General features: G+C 38.4%; 2 protein-coding genes across 4 annotated transcripts; one reads left to right on the top strand and one right to left on the bottom strand.

The window, feature by feature from the left end:
* The first annotated feature begins 5,307 nt into the window (after positions 1–5,307).
* stx5a (syntaxin 5A) lies at positions 5,308–13,120 on the top strand. Of its 2 annotated transcripts, XM_034883483.1 has the most exons (12): positions 5,308–5,430; positions 5,873–6,097; positions 7,014–7,084; positions 8,171–8,226; positions 8,344–8,414; positions 8,526–8,642; positions 9,012–9,068; positions 9,179–9,260; positions 10,485–10,571; positions 10,722–10,825; positions 11,046–11,167; positions 11,771–13,120. In XM_034883483.1, exons 2-12 carry the CDS (start codon positions 6,035–6,037, stop codon positions 11,928–11,930), a joined length of 990 nt encoding a protein of 329 aa, XP_034739374.1. In that variant the 5' UTR covers positions 5,308–5,430; positions 5,873–6,034; the 3' UTR covers positions 11,931–13,120. The 2 variants fall into 2 exon arrangements, with proteins under 2 accessions (XP_034739374.1, XP_034739375.1); XM_034883484.1 differs by lacking the exon at positions 10,485–10,571.
* Positions 13,121–13,357: 237 nt separating this feature from the next.
* On the bottom strand, positions 13,358–16,991 carry zgc:162144 (RD3 domain-containing protein). 2 transcript variants are annotated; one of them, XM_034883491.1, is made up of 3 exons: positions 16,708–16,987; positions 15,997–16,300; positions 13,358–15,120 (listed from the first exon to the last, which is right to left on the bottom strand). In XM_034883491.1, exons 1-3 carry the CDS (start codon positions 16,711–16,713, stop codon positions 14,759–14,761), a joined length of 672 nt encoding a protein of 223 aa, XP_034739382.1. In that variant the 5' UTR covers positions 16,714–16,987; the 3' UTR covers positions 13,358–14,758. The 2 variants fall into 2 exon arrangements, with proteins under 2 accessions (XP_034739382.1, XP_034739383.1); XM_034883492.1 differs by having other exon boundaries at positions 14,759–15,116; positions 15,993–16,300; positions 16,708–16,991.
* Between the last annotated feature and the right edge of the window lie 1,680 nt (positions 16,992–18,671).

Here is an 18,671-nt window from a genome sequence, read left to right as displayed (position 1 = left end):
GCCCATTATCAGCAACCATTCATCCAATGTTCCAAAGACACAATCCTTTTACTAATCTGATATCATTTTTAAAAAACTAACTAGAAAACATTGGCGAACCCTTTTGCAATTATGTAAGCACATAATGTAATCTGAAAACTGCTGCCATGGTTAAAAAAACAATGCAACTGATCTCAGCTAGTATTCTGTCTACAATGGAGTGCAATGGAAATTTCTAATTGACCCCAAACTTTTGACCGGTAGTGTTTGTGAGAACTATAGTTACATGTTATTTTGCAAATTAAGATTTTACATACAAAACATATGAGCAGTTCAACTTTCAATTAACTTTAACTTGCAGCAAGGTGAATCATAGGCACACACAGACTCACACATGCGATACATAAAACAGGATAAAATGCATAAAACATACAATAGAATGTAAAAACAAATAAACATACACATAAAACAATGTACATCATCTCTTTCAGCATTAAGTTAAATCAAACCTGGAGTACATAGCCATCTTCATCACTCACAAATACAATATATTTTCTATAGATCTGTTTTTACTGGTGATGGGATATTTTTCATCATATTACTTCTTTTACTTAAAGCAAGAATAGGGGATTTAAAAAAAAACAACAACATTTTTTTCTTTTAAAAATGAAAGGTTGAATTCATAAGCAGCAGCTGCAGCCTTACTCTGGCTAGTAAGACAAGTAACCTTTGGCGCTAATAATACTAGCAAACCTTAGATAGATATTGCAAGGTAACCAAGTCCTTTTACTTCAGGGCTTATAATTAATAATTTGCAAAAACAGTTATTTCGTATTTTTTATTAATTATGTTTTTTTGTGCAAGCCAGGGAATATCAGTCAAACTGGTGTTAGTTTATTCATTTTAAGAATTTAATGTATGTGTTTGCAAATGAATAATGCTAACAAGCCAACATTTAGCAGGTGTGATGTTTATCAAATACACAATCATAGTTTAGCCTGTTAGCGTGCTAACGTTTGCTATTTAGCACTACACACAACGTACAGCTGAGGCTGATGGGAATGTCATTAGTTTTGCGGGTATATAGTCAAAAACCAAAGTATTGCATGATTTGACCTGATGATGATGCCAAATAGAAATTCAGAGGAGAGAAAACTGTATTCTGTGCTCTGTGCCTTTTATCCCCCGGCATGGATTATTTTGACTATGAGAATGATGATGAATAAAGTTGATGGCAATTTGACGTTTACCTCTCATTCAGTCTCTTAATTATCATCTCACATTGCAGAGCAAACTTTAGACCGAAATAAGGATGGTAATCTAATGACTATGCCAATTTATGTCACAGTTACAGGCTATAAAGTGATAAGCTTGCATGGCAGTAATATCGTAATATAATGACTGATTTCATGTAAATTAGCAGCAGTTTATTTTGTCTGTCAATAATCTTTACAGAGTGTAAAAAGAGGAGAGAATGAAAGAGCAGAGGAGAGGAAAGAGGAGCTAAATGCCGCTGCCAACCTATCTGTCTGGAAGGGCAATACGCCAGTACTAAATATAGCTGCAAGATTAGGGAGACAGACAGAGAGAGAGAGAGAGAGAGAGAAGAGGACACAGTGAGTCACCCATCAATATCCAGAAAAGATGCCTTTACTCCTTAATCTGTTTTTTGAAGTTTTGCGCTCGTCAGAAACCCCCAAAAATATGTCCTTGTACTAGTGAATAACAATGGAGAGGCCAATGGAAACACTGCTCAGACTTTCATTGGGCTCTTTCACTATTTCTTTCTATGTTCTTTTACATTTTATGCATTCATTTGACTTCCTATGTGTATTTTCAACCAGTAGCTTACATTTGTCTGCCTCCATGCCTCTGCACCCCTGCACATCATCCATCTCTCTCTGCACCTCTCATTCTTTGCACTTGTATCAGGACTTCCTGTATTTTTCCACCTTGCTTTCTCTGCGTTCAGAGTTGTGTTTTTCTAATAACTCCAGCCACGGTGTCCTCCCTGCTTTTGTAGCAGCAGCTGTGTTGAAGCAGGTACTGGACGCTATCTAGCCTGCAAGTGTGTTTTGTTAGATGGTATCAGTAGCCCTGTGTGTGTGTGTGTGTGTGTGTGTGTGTGTGTGTGTGTGTGTGTGTGTGTGTGTGTGTGCGTGTGTGTGAAACAGACAGAGATAAAAGACTGAAAGAGAAAGAGAGAGATTGAGTATAATATGTGCAGTGTACAGAAGAATCATGTGTGTTTGCTGGTGACAGGAAAGTGAGTGTTTTTTAACATCTCTTGGGAATACACAAAAACGTTTTATTTTATTTCACAAGACAAGCAAACAGTGTTATCTGCAACAGAAACATGGATCCACAGGCCTTGTCTGTCTCAGTACACTGAAGGACATCAACCTTGATAAAAGATTTACAGCTCTTGTTACTACATGGGAAACATTATCCGCAAAGTCAATGGGTTGAGAATTTAGTATGAACACCACAGACTTTATGAAGAAGTGTAATTCCCCTCATTTGTATAAAGAAAAGAAATTATATAAATTCAAATGTTTTCCTCTATTGCCATTACCATAATTAAGTCTAGCTTTGCCAAAGTTTGCTGTGCACATTGTTATACAAAGTAGGCCTGCAGCTGAAGCTGATGGGAATGTCACTCATTTTGTAAGTAGGCTATTTATTCATTAACCAAAGCATTGGATAACTAAATCTGTTGACCTGATGATGATCCTTGATGGAAAGTTAGAGGATTGGAATTAGGAGTTGTTCCAATTCATTCTAAAGGACTGTGTATACCAAATTTCATGACCATCCATCCAACGGTTATTAAGACATTTCACTCAAAAACCCAAATGTGAACCCAGTGGTAGAGGATCAACAAAGTAAGTAGGATTCATCCTCTGGGGAACATGAATGTTTGTACAAGATTTCATGGCAATCCAGTGAACCAAGCACCCAACATTGTCATTCATAGGGCCACAAATGTATGTGATAAAATGAGATTGACTAACAACTGAATGATGTGCATGAAGAAAAGGAGATTAAATCAAAAAGAGAAGGGAGATTTTAAAGAAGAAATTTTTCTCTTTTTTCCCAATGTTCAGCAAAACATGAAATAATGTGTGAAAACATAAAGAGGGGTGTTTTCATTGGAAGAGATACATTTTGTAGATTGTAGTGTGGTATAAAAGGTGAAAGAGCGTAGATGAGGGGTGGTGCAGGGCATAGGGGGAGGGTGGAGCTTTTTTGTGGTTGGGGGCCTTAAAGGTAAATAGGCAATGGCATAGTTGTGGTCTGGGCGTGCTCGATCCTGTCAGGGGGAGGATGCGGGTACCAGTAGAAGTGAGAGGAGATCAGAAAGCCTGCTGAATGTTATCTCTCTGTCCATACCATACCTGCAGGTTTACTCACCGGAGGCAGCAGCCAATCAAGTCCTGTATGTCTGTCTCCTCCTCAGTTCACCTACATCAGCATAAACATGATGACACGTCATGTTTTGCTTGCAGTAGGCATCCATCTGAAGTGACCAACTGATCTTTTGGTTCCTTTTATGATTCTATAAGTGCATTTATATGTTCCTCTCTTAATAATTTAGGTTAAGAGCGCATTCTTCTTTCCTCTGGGATTCTGATGTTTGTGCCACCATTAGGCTCCAACATGCTCAAATATATCTTCTGAGTAAAGTAAATCCCCATTGGCTAAAATAATGTAGTGCATGCCTATCAGATTAAAGCAATTATGTAGCCTTTCATTACTATTGCATATTATATTCACTACCGTAGTCTTGCGGTAATTCATTTAATAAATCAAAGGGTACATCTTTATGTGTTACTGGAGTCAAATTCCTTGTATGCTGAAACATACAGTATATGTGGCAAATAACTTCTGACTCTACATCCTGTGGACGATAGTTCACTTCCCAGTCCAAGATATTTATTTGTACCTATTTAAACAATGTACAACTTCTAGTGTTGCTGACGTGTGCTTGCGTAACGTCTAAATCCAACTTGTTCTTTGAGTTTTTTGGGGATCCAGGGCCTGACCCCAAAGCTTCAGGTGGAAATTCACGGTTTGGCAACTTATTTATAGTTATTGTAACTTTGTTTGGGAATTCAGGAATATGTAATTCTAAAGCACACTAAACTGGCAAGATATTGACCATCGGGTGGCTGTTAACCTTACTTTTAGACCCTGTATCAAAATCTAGATTTAAGACCTTAATTATTTCAGTTTATATTTTGCGTCCATAAGGTATATATGGCTCCCTTCACAGGGACTGAAAAAATGAGGGTAACTAAGTGCCTAGCTAATATTTTTTGTACTGGGGACCCCTAGCAGATTAAGCTGACCATGGGTTTCTTGTTGAAACATTTAGCTATTTATTTTATTGGTTTGCTGGTAATAGGACGTCCCCTGTATTCTTTATATCAAAAACCACAGTGGAAATACGAATTAGACTTTATTGTAACATTTTGGTAGTATTTGTGATTTACTGTCATCCTTTTTGTAGTGTCAAATAAACTAAATAATGTATTACTATTAAGCTTTCCTATGCTATGGGAAAAAACCAAGGGGGTTAGCCTATCCTCTCTAAGCGTAGCTTCTATGGCGCTATTTTAATGCTACAAAGCCATGACCCGCCGTTAGCATCCCATTGACTGCCATTCATTTTGACGTGACTTTGACAGCAAATAACTTAACATCTGACATCGTTTAAAGACTCTATTTATCCATTGTTCATTTCTAAAGAAAAATGACAATCTATAATAGGCTCCATTACCTTGTATCTCACGTTATGGCTCCGTAGCAGACGTTTTTGTAAAAATAGGCCAACAATTGTGTTAGAACCAAGCGACTTGCTGTTGCATAGTTGAAAAAATCACTGTTTTGTCTGGAGAAGCTCACAGACATTTTTGACTTACATTAGCTGTTTAGCTTTAATTACTAATGTTAACTAGCATTTTAGTTAGCAATAATTCACCTGTTGCTATATTACCTCCTTAAATGTACCTTTCCGTCTCTGCAAGATTGGGAATGACACAGCTACCAGAAGACTTCAGACAGGTTGCTGACGTCACATCTAAGTCGTCAAGCTCAGTTGTGCGCAGAAACGCTCAGCACTCACCGGAAAAGTGCTTCTAATATCCTTCGCTGGTCTCCATCCAGAACAACGGGAGCTTTTGGTAAATTTCTTTAACTGTCTATGGACGAAACCAACAAAATAGGATGAAACTATGGCAAACTACACTCTGAAATGGACTGCATATAAGAATGAGGTTTGGCGCTCCCTGGTGGTGACGTGTTGCACATGTAGGGATTTTCCGCCTCGGTAAAGTAGACGTGGCAGTGACGTCAAGGCCGGAAACGAGCGGAACTTTAACTCCTGGGTTGTTTAGTTTTAGCCAGAAACATCGAGGGCTCACGGAATATGTTGTAATATCGATTGAAGTAAGTTAAAACTGATCGTTGTTTGTCTTTTAAATAAGCTTAAACCTCACATCATTAGTTTAGGTCGAATTATACCAAGGCACAGCAGGAGAGAGCGTATTGAAAGCCCAGTTAGCTTTCTGAAGCTAACGTTAGCGGTGAGGCCGTAATCAGCTGTGTGTCGTGATAGGCGGCCTTTACTTACAGAGAGCTGGTCCAGATAATCATTGTTACCTAATGATATGTATATTTAGCTCGTCTGTGGATTTATGTGTGAGTTGTGGCAGTTATTTGGTATTTATTGTCTTGTTGTTGTGGTTTAGTCGGTCTCTTAGTCGTGCTGTTTGCTAACGATACTGACAGAATTTTTCCTAACATAACCTAACCTCACATTGTATTTTTTATATGTTACATGTCAGCTTACAGGTTGTTTTGACACGTCTTCTTTTTTCCGTTATCGCAGACGTGTGTATACGTGTCCATGAAGGATACTCAACCTTGTATTTGAGTTTCCGCACACCGGGAGATCTTCCTAATAATCCATCACACAGAGCAGAGGTAAAGACTCGGCAGTCCAGGTGGTTTCTGGTCCACAGCGGGCTGGTAACCCTTTACCGGGGGCAAGATGACGTGCCGTGACCGGACCGTCGAGTTCCAGTCAGCCTGTAAATCTCTCCAGGGCAGGCCGGTATGTTGAAACATCATAGCAAAAATAATAACGGGATCACTTTATGTAAAACTATTAATTCACATAAAGTCATTTGCCACATGATTTACCCCAATTGTAACATGTACATAACAAGTGAACTGATGTTTTGGTTCCTTACTTCCATCTGTGTCTACTGTGTTTGTTTCCACACAGGGGTGCAATAGTCTGATCAACTTTAGTTGTCAATGCAACAACAACAAAACATTTACAAAAATCCATGGCCACCTCTTATTTGCACATTTTTGGTGCCATTAAGCTTAAGACATACTTTATTGACCCCACAACATTACTTAGACATTTTTTCATTCTGTTTTTAGCATAAATTGGTCTTGTTCTCTTCATTCAGCACGTGTTTTTTTAATTTAAAAAAATAAGTGTCATCTGCTATATGTTGTCTGCCAATGGATTAGCTGATTAGTTATCACAGAAATATTGATTTTAGTGTATGTGTTTGCTGATACAAAACCAGTTGCAGGACAGAAGAGCCAAAGATACATTATTTAGATAGGTCATTTAAAAAAATGCTGTTTTAGTTGCATAGTATGTTTACCGGAGACCACTGACACATTTATTTTAGGGAGCATTTAACTGTAAAATGTCTCGCTCAGTACATATTGTGATCATATTTATTAAAAATACAATTTTATGGGGTCGCATATAAAAGCTTGTTTATGTTGTGTTGAAATGGCAATCTTGTCCAATTTATTATAAGATATGTTTTAAAGCCCTCAAATTCATCAATTCATCATTTTCTTTAATCAATCAATGAATTGATACCCAACCAATTGATTACTTCCAAACCAATGTAGTCATACTTTCACAGTTTCCTCCCTCATTCACTTACTTAGATGTATCTTTCCATCTCACACTCTCCACTTTCTACTTCTCCTGGCAGAATGGAGTCCAGCCCAGTAAACCAATTATTAGCGCCTTCAGGCAGCGCAGTGACTTCACAGTTATGGCCAAGTAAGTTGCTCATTCTCTGTTTCAACAGCTCATAACTATTTGCTGTATGTACTTGTTTTTCTATATACAGTATATATTTTGTGTGTTGCAATATTTGCATTCACACATTATTCTCTTCCCAATACTTATTTCACGTGAAATACAATCTTATGAATAAACACAAAAATTCTGCAAGAAATTGACGTGCCTACTACTTGTTACACATCCCGAAAACACCGGCTAACAGTCGATCTGCTGTTGGACATGTCCTGAAAAGAGAGGACAACACAGCCTACAGTAAAGTGTCTCCATGATGGGAGGAGAAGTTTGTTTGATTATTTAGAATTCTCAAGAAACTCCATTCAAACTTTAAAATGTTCCACATATTTCATAAATTCAGCGTAGCATTCAACTTTCAAATCACAATAATATTTTTTAAAATATTGATATACAATATACATTTTTTACACATAGATACAGAGCAATATCATCTGTTATTAGTGTGTTTTGGATGGAATGTTCAGACTCTAAGAGTGCAGAATCCAACTGACAGTGAGGAGCAGCCAATGCAAATTTATTTTCACTTTGCTATACCAACCACAATTTTAACGCCTCATACATTAATTTTACATCAACATGTAGTGAATGTTGTGCCCTTTCTAACAATGTACTTAGGGAGGCAAACAGACTTCCACATGAGGCAGAGTGAACTTCCAAGTGAAGTGGTGTCCACCAACTGCCGCACTGCCTCCTGTATTAAATCAGACAAGAAATACCAGGAGGAAACAGAAAAATTGCCTTTTTGGACAGCTACTGTCCTCACATTTCTTACAAAACACACACCATTCTTGCACAGGCTGTTCAGCAGGGGGTCGCATCTCACAGGATTAAACATTACCAGAGTAACAGTCAGCCGAACTCATTGATATAGTTTTGTTTGGGAGGTCAAATATATGCAACACAATAAGGGAATCGTCTGTGTCCTTCCAGATATTTATTTTCATGGTTTCTATCGGCAGTTGTTAGGAACAGTACCAGAAGTTTAACTCTTAAACGTGTTCTTAAATACATACATAACATAGAATTATAATTTTTTTTTTCTCGTAGGAGAATTGGAAAAGACTTGAGCAATACATTTGCCAAACTGGAAAAGCTCACCATTTGTAAGTGTTCCTTTTTAATGTTATTTTAGCATTATTTAAATTGCTATACAAATATTTTGTTTGTGTGCCATATTGTTCAAAGTCCTGATTCTACATGCTGCTGTTTTGATGTTTTAGTGGCAAAAAGAAAATCTCTATTTGACGACAAGGCAGTGGAGATCGAGGAGCTAACATACATCATTAAACAAGTGCGTTGAATTGTTACCCTTCCATAAAATGTGGTTTTGCAAACATGTACATTTATGGAAAAAAAAAACTACACAACCTAGTTTCTACCTGCTCTGTGCTTATCTTTTTAGGACATCAACAGTCTAAACAAACAGATAGCACAGCTACAGGACTTGGTGAGGTCCCGCGGAGCTCCGGGTGGCCGACACATCCAAACCCACTCGAACACTATAGTGGTGTCCTTACAGGTACAGTCACTGAAGTCCAATTATGACTATATTCTGCGTTGAGTCCAAGTACATGGGATTATTAAAATCCTGGTAAACGTTCCTTTCATGGCCAATGTTTTTCTTTGTCTTTTAAATATTAATTACTAACATTTTTATATTGTTTTTGTAAACATTTTAAAATAGAGGAACTAGAGGAAAGCATATCATTGTTTAATATGGTGTATACATTTATTTTCATTGAAATCGTGTTGTATTTGATCTTCTAAATACTGGCATCAGAAAATGATTGTAGAATGCTTGTTCACACATTGGTGCTGTGTATTGAATTTACACAACAGAATTTAGTTCCACTTTGTTTAACTTTCCCATGTCTTTTGTTGTCCACAGTCCAAACTGGCTTCAATGTCCAATGACTTCAAATCAGTCCTAGAAGTCAGAACAGAGGTTAGAAAGGTTTCTTTACTTACTTTACTTATCATTCAGAGGCGGAAATACTAAAAAGTTTTGAATCAGGCTCAGGCTTCTCTTGCATCGTTTGTCACCTTTTCCTGCAGAACCTGAAGCAGCAGCGCAGCAGGAGAGAGCAGTTCTCCCAGCCCCCTGTCTCGTCTTCTCCTCTGGTGGCCAACAACTTCAGTAAGTTTATCCACATGTTAGTTTCACACTTGTAGTCTTTCACTATAACTTTTGCAACAGTCTCGCGTTAAAGCAGCGACCCCAACAGGTAAACATAGCATGCTGGTGTAGTTTCATAAGGGTGTGTTCACTCTATACTGATCATTGTTAGTGGGTACATTTTTGCCTCTGCCACATTTTGTGACAATTAAACTATACCAACTATCCGCACAGTTTTGCTTTGTCAGTTCCAACAAGCAACAGTATTTGATTAAAACCGCATCACAAAAAAAAGTCTCTTGTAGCACGGACAGAAAAGGGTTAAAGGTTAAACGTAAATTTTCTGAAATAACATTCTGGTTTTCTACAAACTGGTGTAACTATAACATGGAGCACAAAGTCATCTGCGTTTCTCTAAAAATGTCGGCCTTTCCCATCTTTTGAAATCAACCTAAAACGGTTGCTTCTGTTCATCTAACATGAAATTTGGGCTGGTAGGCAGAAAATTCAATAGAGCGAACACACCTTTTAATGTTCATTTCTTTTGGCTTTGAGGTAATATTCGACATATCTGGCTCCTGCTCAGTTTACCAATTTGCTAAACAAAAAGCTAAAGGTTTCCCTCAGTTGCTTCCTGTGTGGGCATTACACTGCCAGTTTAATGTTTATGAACATATAGATATATAAAATATTTTAGTAAAAACTCTGTGTGCTCACTGCTTATATTCTACAATTAGATATAGATAGCATAGTGATATCTGAATTTGACATCTTTGTAATATTGTATTACATTGGATGGAAGTAACCTATATCTCAGAAAAATGACTTTTGATTATTATGACTGCAATTGAACCCTGTAGCAGACAACAGAGTGTATAATTGTCTAGGCATAACTGGTAGGTCTGTCCAATGTGCCGGGTGCTTTGCGTAGAAAGTTTAACATGTTTGGAATACTCGTTAAAGGCATATTTGCTCCCTAATAAAGAAAAGATGAGCAAATAACATTTTGTAACAATAAAGTGACCAGTTCTGTCTTATATACTTGTTTAGAGTTTCAAATTTGAGGTTGTTTTCAGTGAGCAACTTGGTTGAAGTTTAGCTACAAATGCCATAGATGTACAGAAACATTTTAACTGGCAGTGTACTTTTCAAACAGCTGTTGTGATAGGGAACTGCTCGAAGTCCATGTGAATGATTATTACTGTATTTGGTCATCTATAATGCAAAAATTAAAAAATATTTTAGGGAGCCGAAAAAAAGGGGCCCAGGAGCCGCATGCAGCTCGCGAGCCGCGCAATGGTTACCAGGGCAATACAACCTCAAATTTAAAAGGTATTTCCCTGGAACGTCTGACTCTCCCAGCGGGTATAACTAGCTACTGTATGTGCCTGCTGTTCTTTCTGTTTTTCCCCTTTACCATTGAGGATTTCTGTCTGATGTTGTTGAACATGTGTTTGTGTTGTTCTTGTTGTCTCCCTTCAGAGAGCTCGGTCCTGATGCAGGATGAGTCCAGGAGTATGGGGGACGTAGCCATCGATATGGACTCTCAGACCAATCCCTTGCAACTCCAGCTTATTGATGAGCAGGTACACTGTGTTTATTTGTCAAAGTCTGGCAGATGGAGAGAAAAGCGTTCATCTCATTTGCTAGCACAGGAAAAATATCAGTTATTGTTCCTTTTTAAACTAGTTGATGCACAGTGTTATTTTTTGTCCCTATACGTAGGACATTTATACACCTTAAACTTTCTCAAACTATTGGACTACAATCTAATCAATTGAAATCTTGCTGGCTGTGCCGTTACAGGACTCATACATCCAAAGCCGTGCAGACACCATGCAGAACATTGAAAGCACCATCGTGGAATTGGGCTCTATATTCCAGCAGCTGGCGCACATGGTCAAGGAGCAAGAAGAGACCATCCAGAGGTAAGATTGAGATAGAAATGGAGGCAGGGTTGAGGAAAAAAGAGATCAATCAGAAACAAAGGAAATCAATTAACGTGAGAAGATTAATACCACTCTCATCTCTGTAAGGTAAATATGAAGCTCAAAACAGGTTAGTTTAGATTAACATAAAGACTGGAAACGGTGGGAAACGGCTAACCTGGCTCTGTCCAAGGCTATAAGAAATCTGCCTACCAACTCTTAAGGTCAATAATTAACACACAATATATAATGTTATATGATTAATACGTTGTTTGTAGATTCATATTTAACATACAGACATGACAATGGCATCAATCTTCTTGTCTGACTCTCAGCAAGCAAGCAAACACTCGATTTCACCAAAATATTGAACTATTCTTTAGTAAACAAGTAATAGGAACTAGGAAACTGGGCGTAAAGAAGGGAAAGACTTTTTTCCATTATTTTGTGCAGAATGTGGGTGCTTGTAATTAGTTAATTATGTTATCTTTCACTTTGTGGATCAAAATATTTTAAAAAATTGAGCCACTTACACAGGAACATAATTAGTCTCTAAATTAAAAGTCCTGTCTCACTGAACTGCATGCTGTGCTTCTCTCACAGGATCGACGCTAATGTGGAGGACACCCAGCTGAACGTGGAGGCCGCCCACACAGAGATCCTCAAATACTTCCAGTCCGTCTCCTCCAACCGCTGGCTGATGATCAAGATCTTTCTCGTCCTCGTCATCTTCTTTATCATCTTTGTTGTTTTCTTTGCTTAAAGAAAAGAGGAGCAGCTGAGAGAAGGGGAAGAAGCACGTTGAATCAGGGGAAATGAAACTAAAGCTGGACTGAGATGACATGTCCAGACAACATATTTGAAGGGCAGACGTCTCCATCAAAGTGACAGTTTTGATAAAGGCTTGGGAGACACTCGGACTAATGAAGACTTTTCCATTAATACAGACTTTCTGGTTATTCCCAAGCTACAGACTCTTGGTCTTAATTAGTCTATTCAGTGAAGAATGAAGATGTTGACCTTTGTCCAAATGAAAGAATAAATTATCCCAAATCCCCACTTTGTATAGAATTGGAGCAAAGACTGCTCGGTATTGTACTTTGACCAATTATTCACAAACATTTAATCAAAATGGCTATGATTTAATGGTTTGATTCTGCAAACTCTTTTATTTAGTTTTTTGTCTTCATCCCACATGTCCTACATTGATATTATTTGAAAGCCAAACAGAACTGGAGTTTATTGTCAGATACATTTTCTTCTTAATTTACTTACCTTTTGTTGAAGAGCATGACTGTTGATCAATAATTCATCACTTACATTTTTTTGTATTCTGTTATGCTAAGTTTCATTTGCCAAATGGGTACTTAAAATAGAACTGTGAGATAATACGAAGACACTCACTGTGGTCCAGCATTCCCTGTCCTGAAGACACAATAAGTTACAGCTTAATGGACTGTTTGGATTGATGTCATTCAGGAAACAGCTGTATGAAATGCTAATGCTAAATTATGTAACAACACTAAATGAAACGGTTTGGGTTGTTAGCCATTGGGCAGGTTAAAAAAGTTTGCACTCAGTGCTGCAGAGAGACTTCAGAATATATTGTAAGTCAAGTATCTGAAGGACCCGGGTTTGACATCAGTGCTTATGAAGGGGTTAGACTGGTTGTGAAGGCCCACTAAGGAAGGGACTCAATCAGCCAGATTCCCTGGAAGTGTCTGGTTGAATGTTGCCGTTGTGGTCGCTTCCCCTCTTAAGCTATCTAAACGTGTCTGATGTTATTTAAATGACCACAGCTTTTTAAAAAGAAAGAAAACTTCCTATTTTTTCCCCTGTCTGTTATTTTTTAGCCAAATGCCTTGACTTCAATGTCTAAAGTGCAAATAGTGATAATGATGTATTGATAAGAAAGTGCATATTAATAAAATGACAAAGGGGTGCTAGCATTCATGGCTGAGATTTTTTTTAGGTTAAGAGGATTACTTAGGAGCAGTGGTATAATTAGCCATACTGGGAGGCTAAGACTAGCTAACAGAGAGATGCTAAGCAGGTGCTCTATCTGCTTCACACCAAAAAGACGTATTTTTTTTACAGGCCTCAGACAATATTGATGAAGGTCCATTTATGCTACTAGACTAAACTTAGAAATGTATACTTGACAGACATAAATGGGCAAAAATACAAGAGTCACATTTAATGAACTGTATATTTAAACCAAAAAACAGACATCTTAGTGGGGGGGAAACATCTTAATTGCATAGGAGTAATGAAAACATTGTATATTTCTTTCCCCAAATACATATATTCACAATAAAAATGATTATTGAAGTTATTTCCTGTTGCAAGGATTTGCTTGATTAAATTACATTACATTACATGTCCTTTAGCCGACGCTTTTATCCAAATCAACTTTCAATTAAATGCTTTCTTCCTTGAAGGTACACACACTATAAGAGCACTGCTAACTGAGCGGGTGATCTGGAGCCAAACTGTGACTACTGAATATACAGATAAGTGGCCCTGGCTATACTTCCCTCCCATCTACTGCAGACAACAGCTGTCCTGTCTGTTGCATAACATGTTTTTAAAGGGAAAGAGTTGTTATTTAGAGAGCATTGCATCAGCTGTTTCTTTTAAATGAGAAGCACGTGTAAGTTTGCAATGCAGACAATTTTACTCAAACACAACCCAGTGCAGCCCATTTTAGTTGCTCTTTATCTACATCTCAACTAGTGGGTGGATTGCCATGACATATTCTACAGACATTAACGGCCCCCAGATGAAGAACCTTAATGGCTTTGGTTATCCTCTCACATTTCCTGTTGTGCCACCAGCAGGTTGACATTTGTGGTTTTGAGTGAGATGATTTGATAAATCTTGAAAGGCTTTCTATGAAATTGGATATAGATATTTTGTCCCTGAAGGATGAATTGTAATCCCTTTGGTCATCCTCTGACTTTTCATCTTGCACGGTCAACGGGTAAAAAAAATGTGTCCAATACTTTGCTTTATGAGCAAATTCCTGCAAAACTATAGACATTCCCTTTGACATCAGCTGCACTTTGTGTTTAGTGGTAATTAGCAAATGTTAGCACATGCTAAACTAAGATCGTGAACATGGTAAACATTGTGCCAGCTGAACATCACCATTTTAGCATGCAAGCGTTGGCCTTTAGCTCAAATGACCACTCTCCCTGTCCCAAGTACAGCCTCACAGAGCCGCTAGCATGGCTGCAATATTGTTTAATCAAGTTTTTAACTGAAAACATATCTTAATGTAAACCACATGCCTCAGAATCCCAAAACCAAAACAGCGGTGCTTTTGGAATGAACTAAAGACTTCAAGTTTGAAGGAGGCCAAATGATGATTTTTTTCCCCCCCAAATCTATACTGTCCCTTTTTTTTTTTTACTGAAAGCTACTTTACCTCCTTCCTCAACATTCCCGGTTGTTGTTCTTCCCCTTATTGACAGCATTTTACCTATCTCTCTATTTTCCCTCATTGTCTTCATTTTCTCCCCATGCGAGAACATCTCCACAGGTCTTCTCCCTCCCACCATCCTGTTTGCATTGTCTCTCCTCTGACTCTCACCCCTGTGAGCTCTGCTCCATAGGGCTGATTTCTGGCATGCTCCTGCTCCTTCCCTTCCTTGCCCTTGCCTTGATGGCCTCTTCTTCCCCTTCTCCATCCTCCTCCTCGTCGAACCATCCCACCTGCTGCTCCAGATTCCCCCTGGAGCCTCTCATGCTGCTGCCCTTGAAGAACTGACCCGTGCAGAACTTGGTGCGAAAAGTAACAAAAGAGAGGCTCTTGCTGCGCTGCTGCTTTTCAAATTCCTGTGTCGGCAAGTCTTCATTTTCGTTCACCTCGTCGCGTAGCATTGAGCGAAACAGCCGGGGAACCTCGTGAACCTCAGGCTCCATCTGCGACACCAGCCTCCTGAACCTGAAGGGGGGGGAATAACTGTGATTATCAGGAAAAGTCTGTTACAAAATAATACACTTATTTTCAGAGTACTTAACAGTTACTCTGTCCAAAAATAAGGACAGAAGGGTGCAGGTGCCACCGCCACCAAGTGGGCAATGCAGTCTTTTAAAAGTGGTCCAGAAAGCCCCACTACACCCCTGGTAGTTTTTTATTATTGTATGATATGTTGTTTTGTATTTGGTTCCTGGTGTAAAGCCCTTTGGATACCTGCTGGTTGCTGTAAAGTGCTATATAAATACATTTTGATTGATTGATTGATTGGTTGATTGGTTGATTGGTAGGATATGAACCCTGATTACACAGGTGCTGGAAGGTGTTGGATAACATAAAACCAACAAAATATTTTTAAATAAATGAAAATGTAAACACTGAACTAATTGATTTGCGGACTTATCCTTTCAGCTTTAAAACTTTTGCAAAAGCTGTGAAAAGATGTGAAAAGTTGTGAGCAGTAGTCTTAAACAGAACAGTGTTTGAGCACCGTTTAGGATCTCTGGTCGGGTTATCATGGGCATGTGTGTGCCATGCATGTAGTCTCTTAGACAACTACTTTCCAAGTTATAGTTAAGGGTGTTACAGGGATTAGACCCTGCAGCTCTCTTTTTCATATTCTGTCTTTCAGTCTGAATTTCAAATTCTTTTAAGTCTCTAATGTTGTCTCTGTATTTTGTGTCTTTCCATAATGTCTCTGCATGTCTCTTTTTTTATTCTGTCTCATACTTTATCAGTTTCTATTTCAGTAATAGTTATACCTCTCTCTTTCTTGTCTTGTATGACAATACAAGTCTTTATACAATATGTCTTTCTGTCTCTGTGTCTCCCTGTCTTTCTCACCTTGCGATCAGAGGGCCACACTGTGCAGGAGGGATCTTTGCACAGAGATCCTGCAGTTCCAGCAGGTCGTTGGGTGTCAGCTCATAGGGCTGTGGCGTTGGGGCGGTGGCCAGCCAGCTGTAGTCAGCAGTGGAGGAGGAACTGCGACGGCGGCGTTGTCCCTCTGTTGCCCGCTCCAAACGGATGCGTTCAGTGCGCTTCACCATGGCCCCTAGCTCTAACATCAGAGTGTTGGTTACCAACTCCTCAGAGGTGCGCTGGCCGGGCACTTTGGGCTCAAGGGAGAAAACAGCAGACCAAGGAAACATCTAGGAAAGTAGCACAGAATTTGTAGAAAGTCATGCAATCTTTTATTTTTTATTATCTGGATGTGGCATTCAACATACCTAAATCCAAGCAAGTTCATATTTGAGGTTATAGTAATGAAGTAATAACAAATTATATTAGATGTAGGGACTTAATCAAAGCTACGGTATATGTTTAGAGAATTTACGGAAAGCTTCCATACTCAGCAAGAAACCTCCGAAATGCTATATAACCTTTATGCCAGATACATTTTATCAGTAAGGTCTGTTCAAGTAAAACATGATTCATATGTGAATGGCAAACAACTCCTATTGCTGATTAACAGAAACCATGTTTCTTAAGAAAAATGTTATTACTTTTTATTCTTGTGCTCTAAACGTTCTCATAAGAAGTTTAAATATTGTCTTACCGTCATTAAACTGGGGTTGCAAAGCTGCAGTGTCTTGTTGTCAGACAGAAATCCACAAGTTTTCCGTAAAGTCTCTATTAGCTACCAGATGCACAGGAGGCCTCCATGGGCTTGTGGCGTTTAAAAAAGGTCACAACTACTCGGACTTCAGCTGATGGCCCACGGCTACCTGACTGCCTCGCTACCTTTGACAGTCCTTGGCAGACAGTGCTTGTAATTTTGTGAGGAGCCCGGGGACTGTGTGTGTGAGTTTGGGATTGAGAAGAAATGTAATCCTGTATTAATAAAGTTCGAGTGACGAGAGGAGCTTACCTAACATGAGCGTGCACCTGGGTGGGGAGTGTGTGTTTGTGTAGGTGGGTTGATAATAGCATGAGTTTATTGGCTAATTTTAGCCACTTTTCTTTTAAATCTGTTTCTCAGTCTTAAAGCTATTAATTAAAGCTGGAAATAAGGTTTCAGCTCATACACACCATCAGTCAGGACTGTTTTGCTCAAAGGTACTTCCACAGTGTCTGACAGGGATATTCCTGGGCAGACATACTAAACAACATACTTTCTGGTTTTAAACTGTTAGACCACTGTCATTTCACCCAACAGAGTCCTTCAAAATAACACAGTATGGTCTCCAAGTACACAGACAATAATTTCTCAGGGACACCATCACCAGACGGTTATAGGCAAGATTATATAACTTCCCACTGCCTATCATATGGTTTTGTATGTAAGGTAACTACAGGCTAGTTGCTGGGTTTCCGCATCACTCAGCGCTGAGCCACCAAATCCCAGATTACATTCAAATCCAGAGACTATAATGACTATTATAATCTAATTACAGTTGCCTACAGTGGAGTTGTTGCCGCTGTAACTAAATAGGAGCAGTGAGTGATCAACCAGTGTTTACTGATTCATTGAATGTTATGGATGATTAAAATTACAAGAGTTCTGCACAGCAGCTACAATTATCAGTAATAAAAACATGATAAATGTCTCAGGAGTATTTCCATGGTGCTCCTCCCACAAATAACACACCATGCAAACATTTAACCAGTCAAACACACATACAAAGTCATTGAGATTACAAATTTTTAAAGTTCACTTGTGATCCACTTTTGCCTTGTAGAAACCTATTTCATTGTGCGGCAGCACGTGGAAGAAATGTTTTATTGTTTGTTTTTCTCTCTATTAGACCCTTAAATTGAAACTATATAATTTGTTGTACTACTTCATGTAGAAAAGCTGTTAGTGTCTTTTATCAGAGAGGCTTAGTTAAAAAATCTGGCACCATTTTGTTTGTCATTTTACTGTAATGAAATTGACCACCTCTATAATTTTTGAGCTTCCTAAAGTTGGCGGATTCAACTTGTGCATGTGAATATATACTGTATTTTATGACCATTTTCAAATGATCGTTATAACTAATTTTTATTTTTTCATTCTTCTTGTAACTTTCTGCACACCAGAAGGTGACGCCATAGTCAAAATGGACCCGGAAGCAGAGTTTCAGCAGTTTACAGCTGACCTATCTAAGAATGTAGCTTTACTGGGTAAAAAAATCCCTAGATTCACTTTAGAAAGAGATGAGTCACCAGATACATATTGGTGCAACTCACACTAACATGTTCCACTGCATTCCTCTTAAAGAAGAAGAGGATAGCTTCTGTCTTTCAAAGGTGAATGGATGAGCCAGCGTTTTAATTTTAAGGACCCTTAAGAAGAGATTGTTAGACTTTAGTTTTTTTGTTAAGAGACATTATTAAAGAACAATCATCTGGAAAAAATTTCCCTAGAGCGGATCTTAAAATAATTCATATACAGTACATTTAAAAGACAAAAGAACCCTGTGGGACTCCACATTCAGTACTTGTATATTTTCAGATAATGTCCTGTGTACCGCAAACACTTTGTCCTTGAAAAAACATTTACAATTTACATTTTAGTGAAGCACAAGGTGAAATGCTAAT

This window comes from Etheostoma cragini, chromosome 10, assembly GCF_013103735.1.
Source record: "Etheostoma cragini isolate CJK2018 chromosome 10, CSU_Ecrag_1.0, whole genome shotgun sequence".
In the NCBI taxonomy this organism is placed as follows: Eukaryota; Metazoa; Chordata; class Actinopteri; order Perciformes; family Percidae; genus Etheostoma; species Etheostoma cragini.
This window is presented reverse-complemented; position numbering and strand designations above follow the sequence as displayed.

What these genes read in the sequence shown, in the direction of transcription:
- zgc:162144 (XM_034883492.1), bottom strand. An exon ending in TGTGGCCCTCTGATCGCAAG is followed by an intron (nt 15,117 to 15,992) that starts GTGAGAAAGACA and finishes CCCCCCCTTCAG; the next exon opens with GTTCAGGAGGCTGGTGTCGC.
- stx5a (XM_034883483.1), top strand. Translation starts at nt 6,035, where the DNA reads ATGACGTGCCGTGACCGGACCGTCGAGTTCCAGTCAGCCTGTAAATCT. An exon ending in TAACATACATCATTAAACAA is followed by an intron (nt 8,415 to 8,525) that starts GTGCGTTGAATT and finishes TTATCTTTTTAG; the next exon opens with GACATCAACAGTCTAAACAA. An exon ending in TCCTAGAAGTCAGAACAGAG is followed by an intron (nt 9,069 to 9,178) that starts GTTAGAAAGGTT and finishes CTTTTCCTGCAG; the next exon opens with AACCTGAAGCAGCAGCGCAG.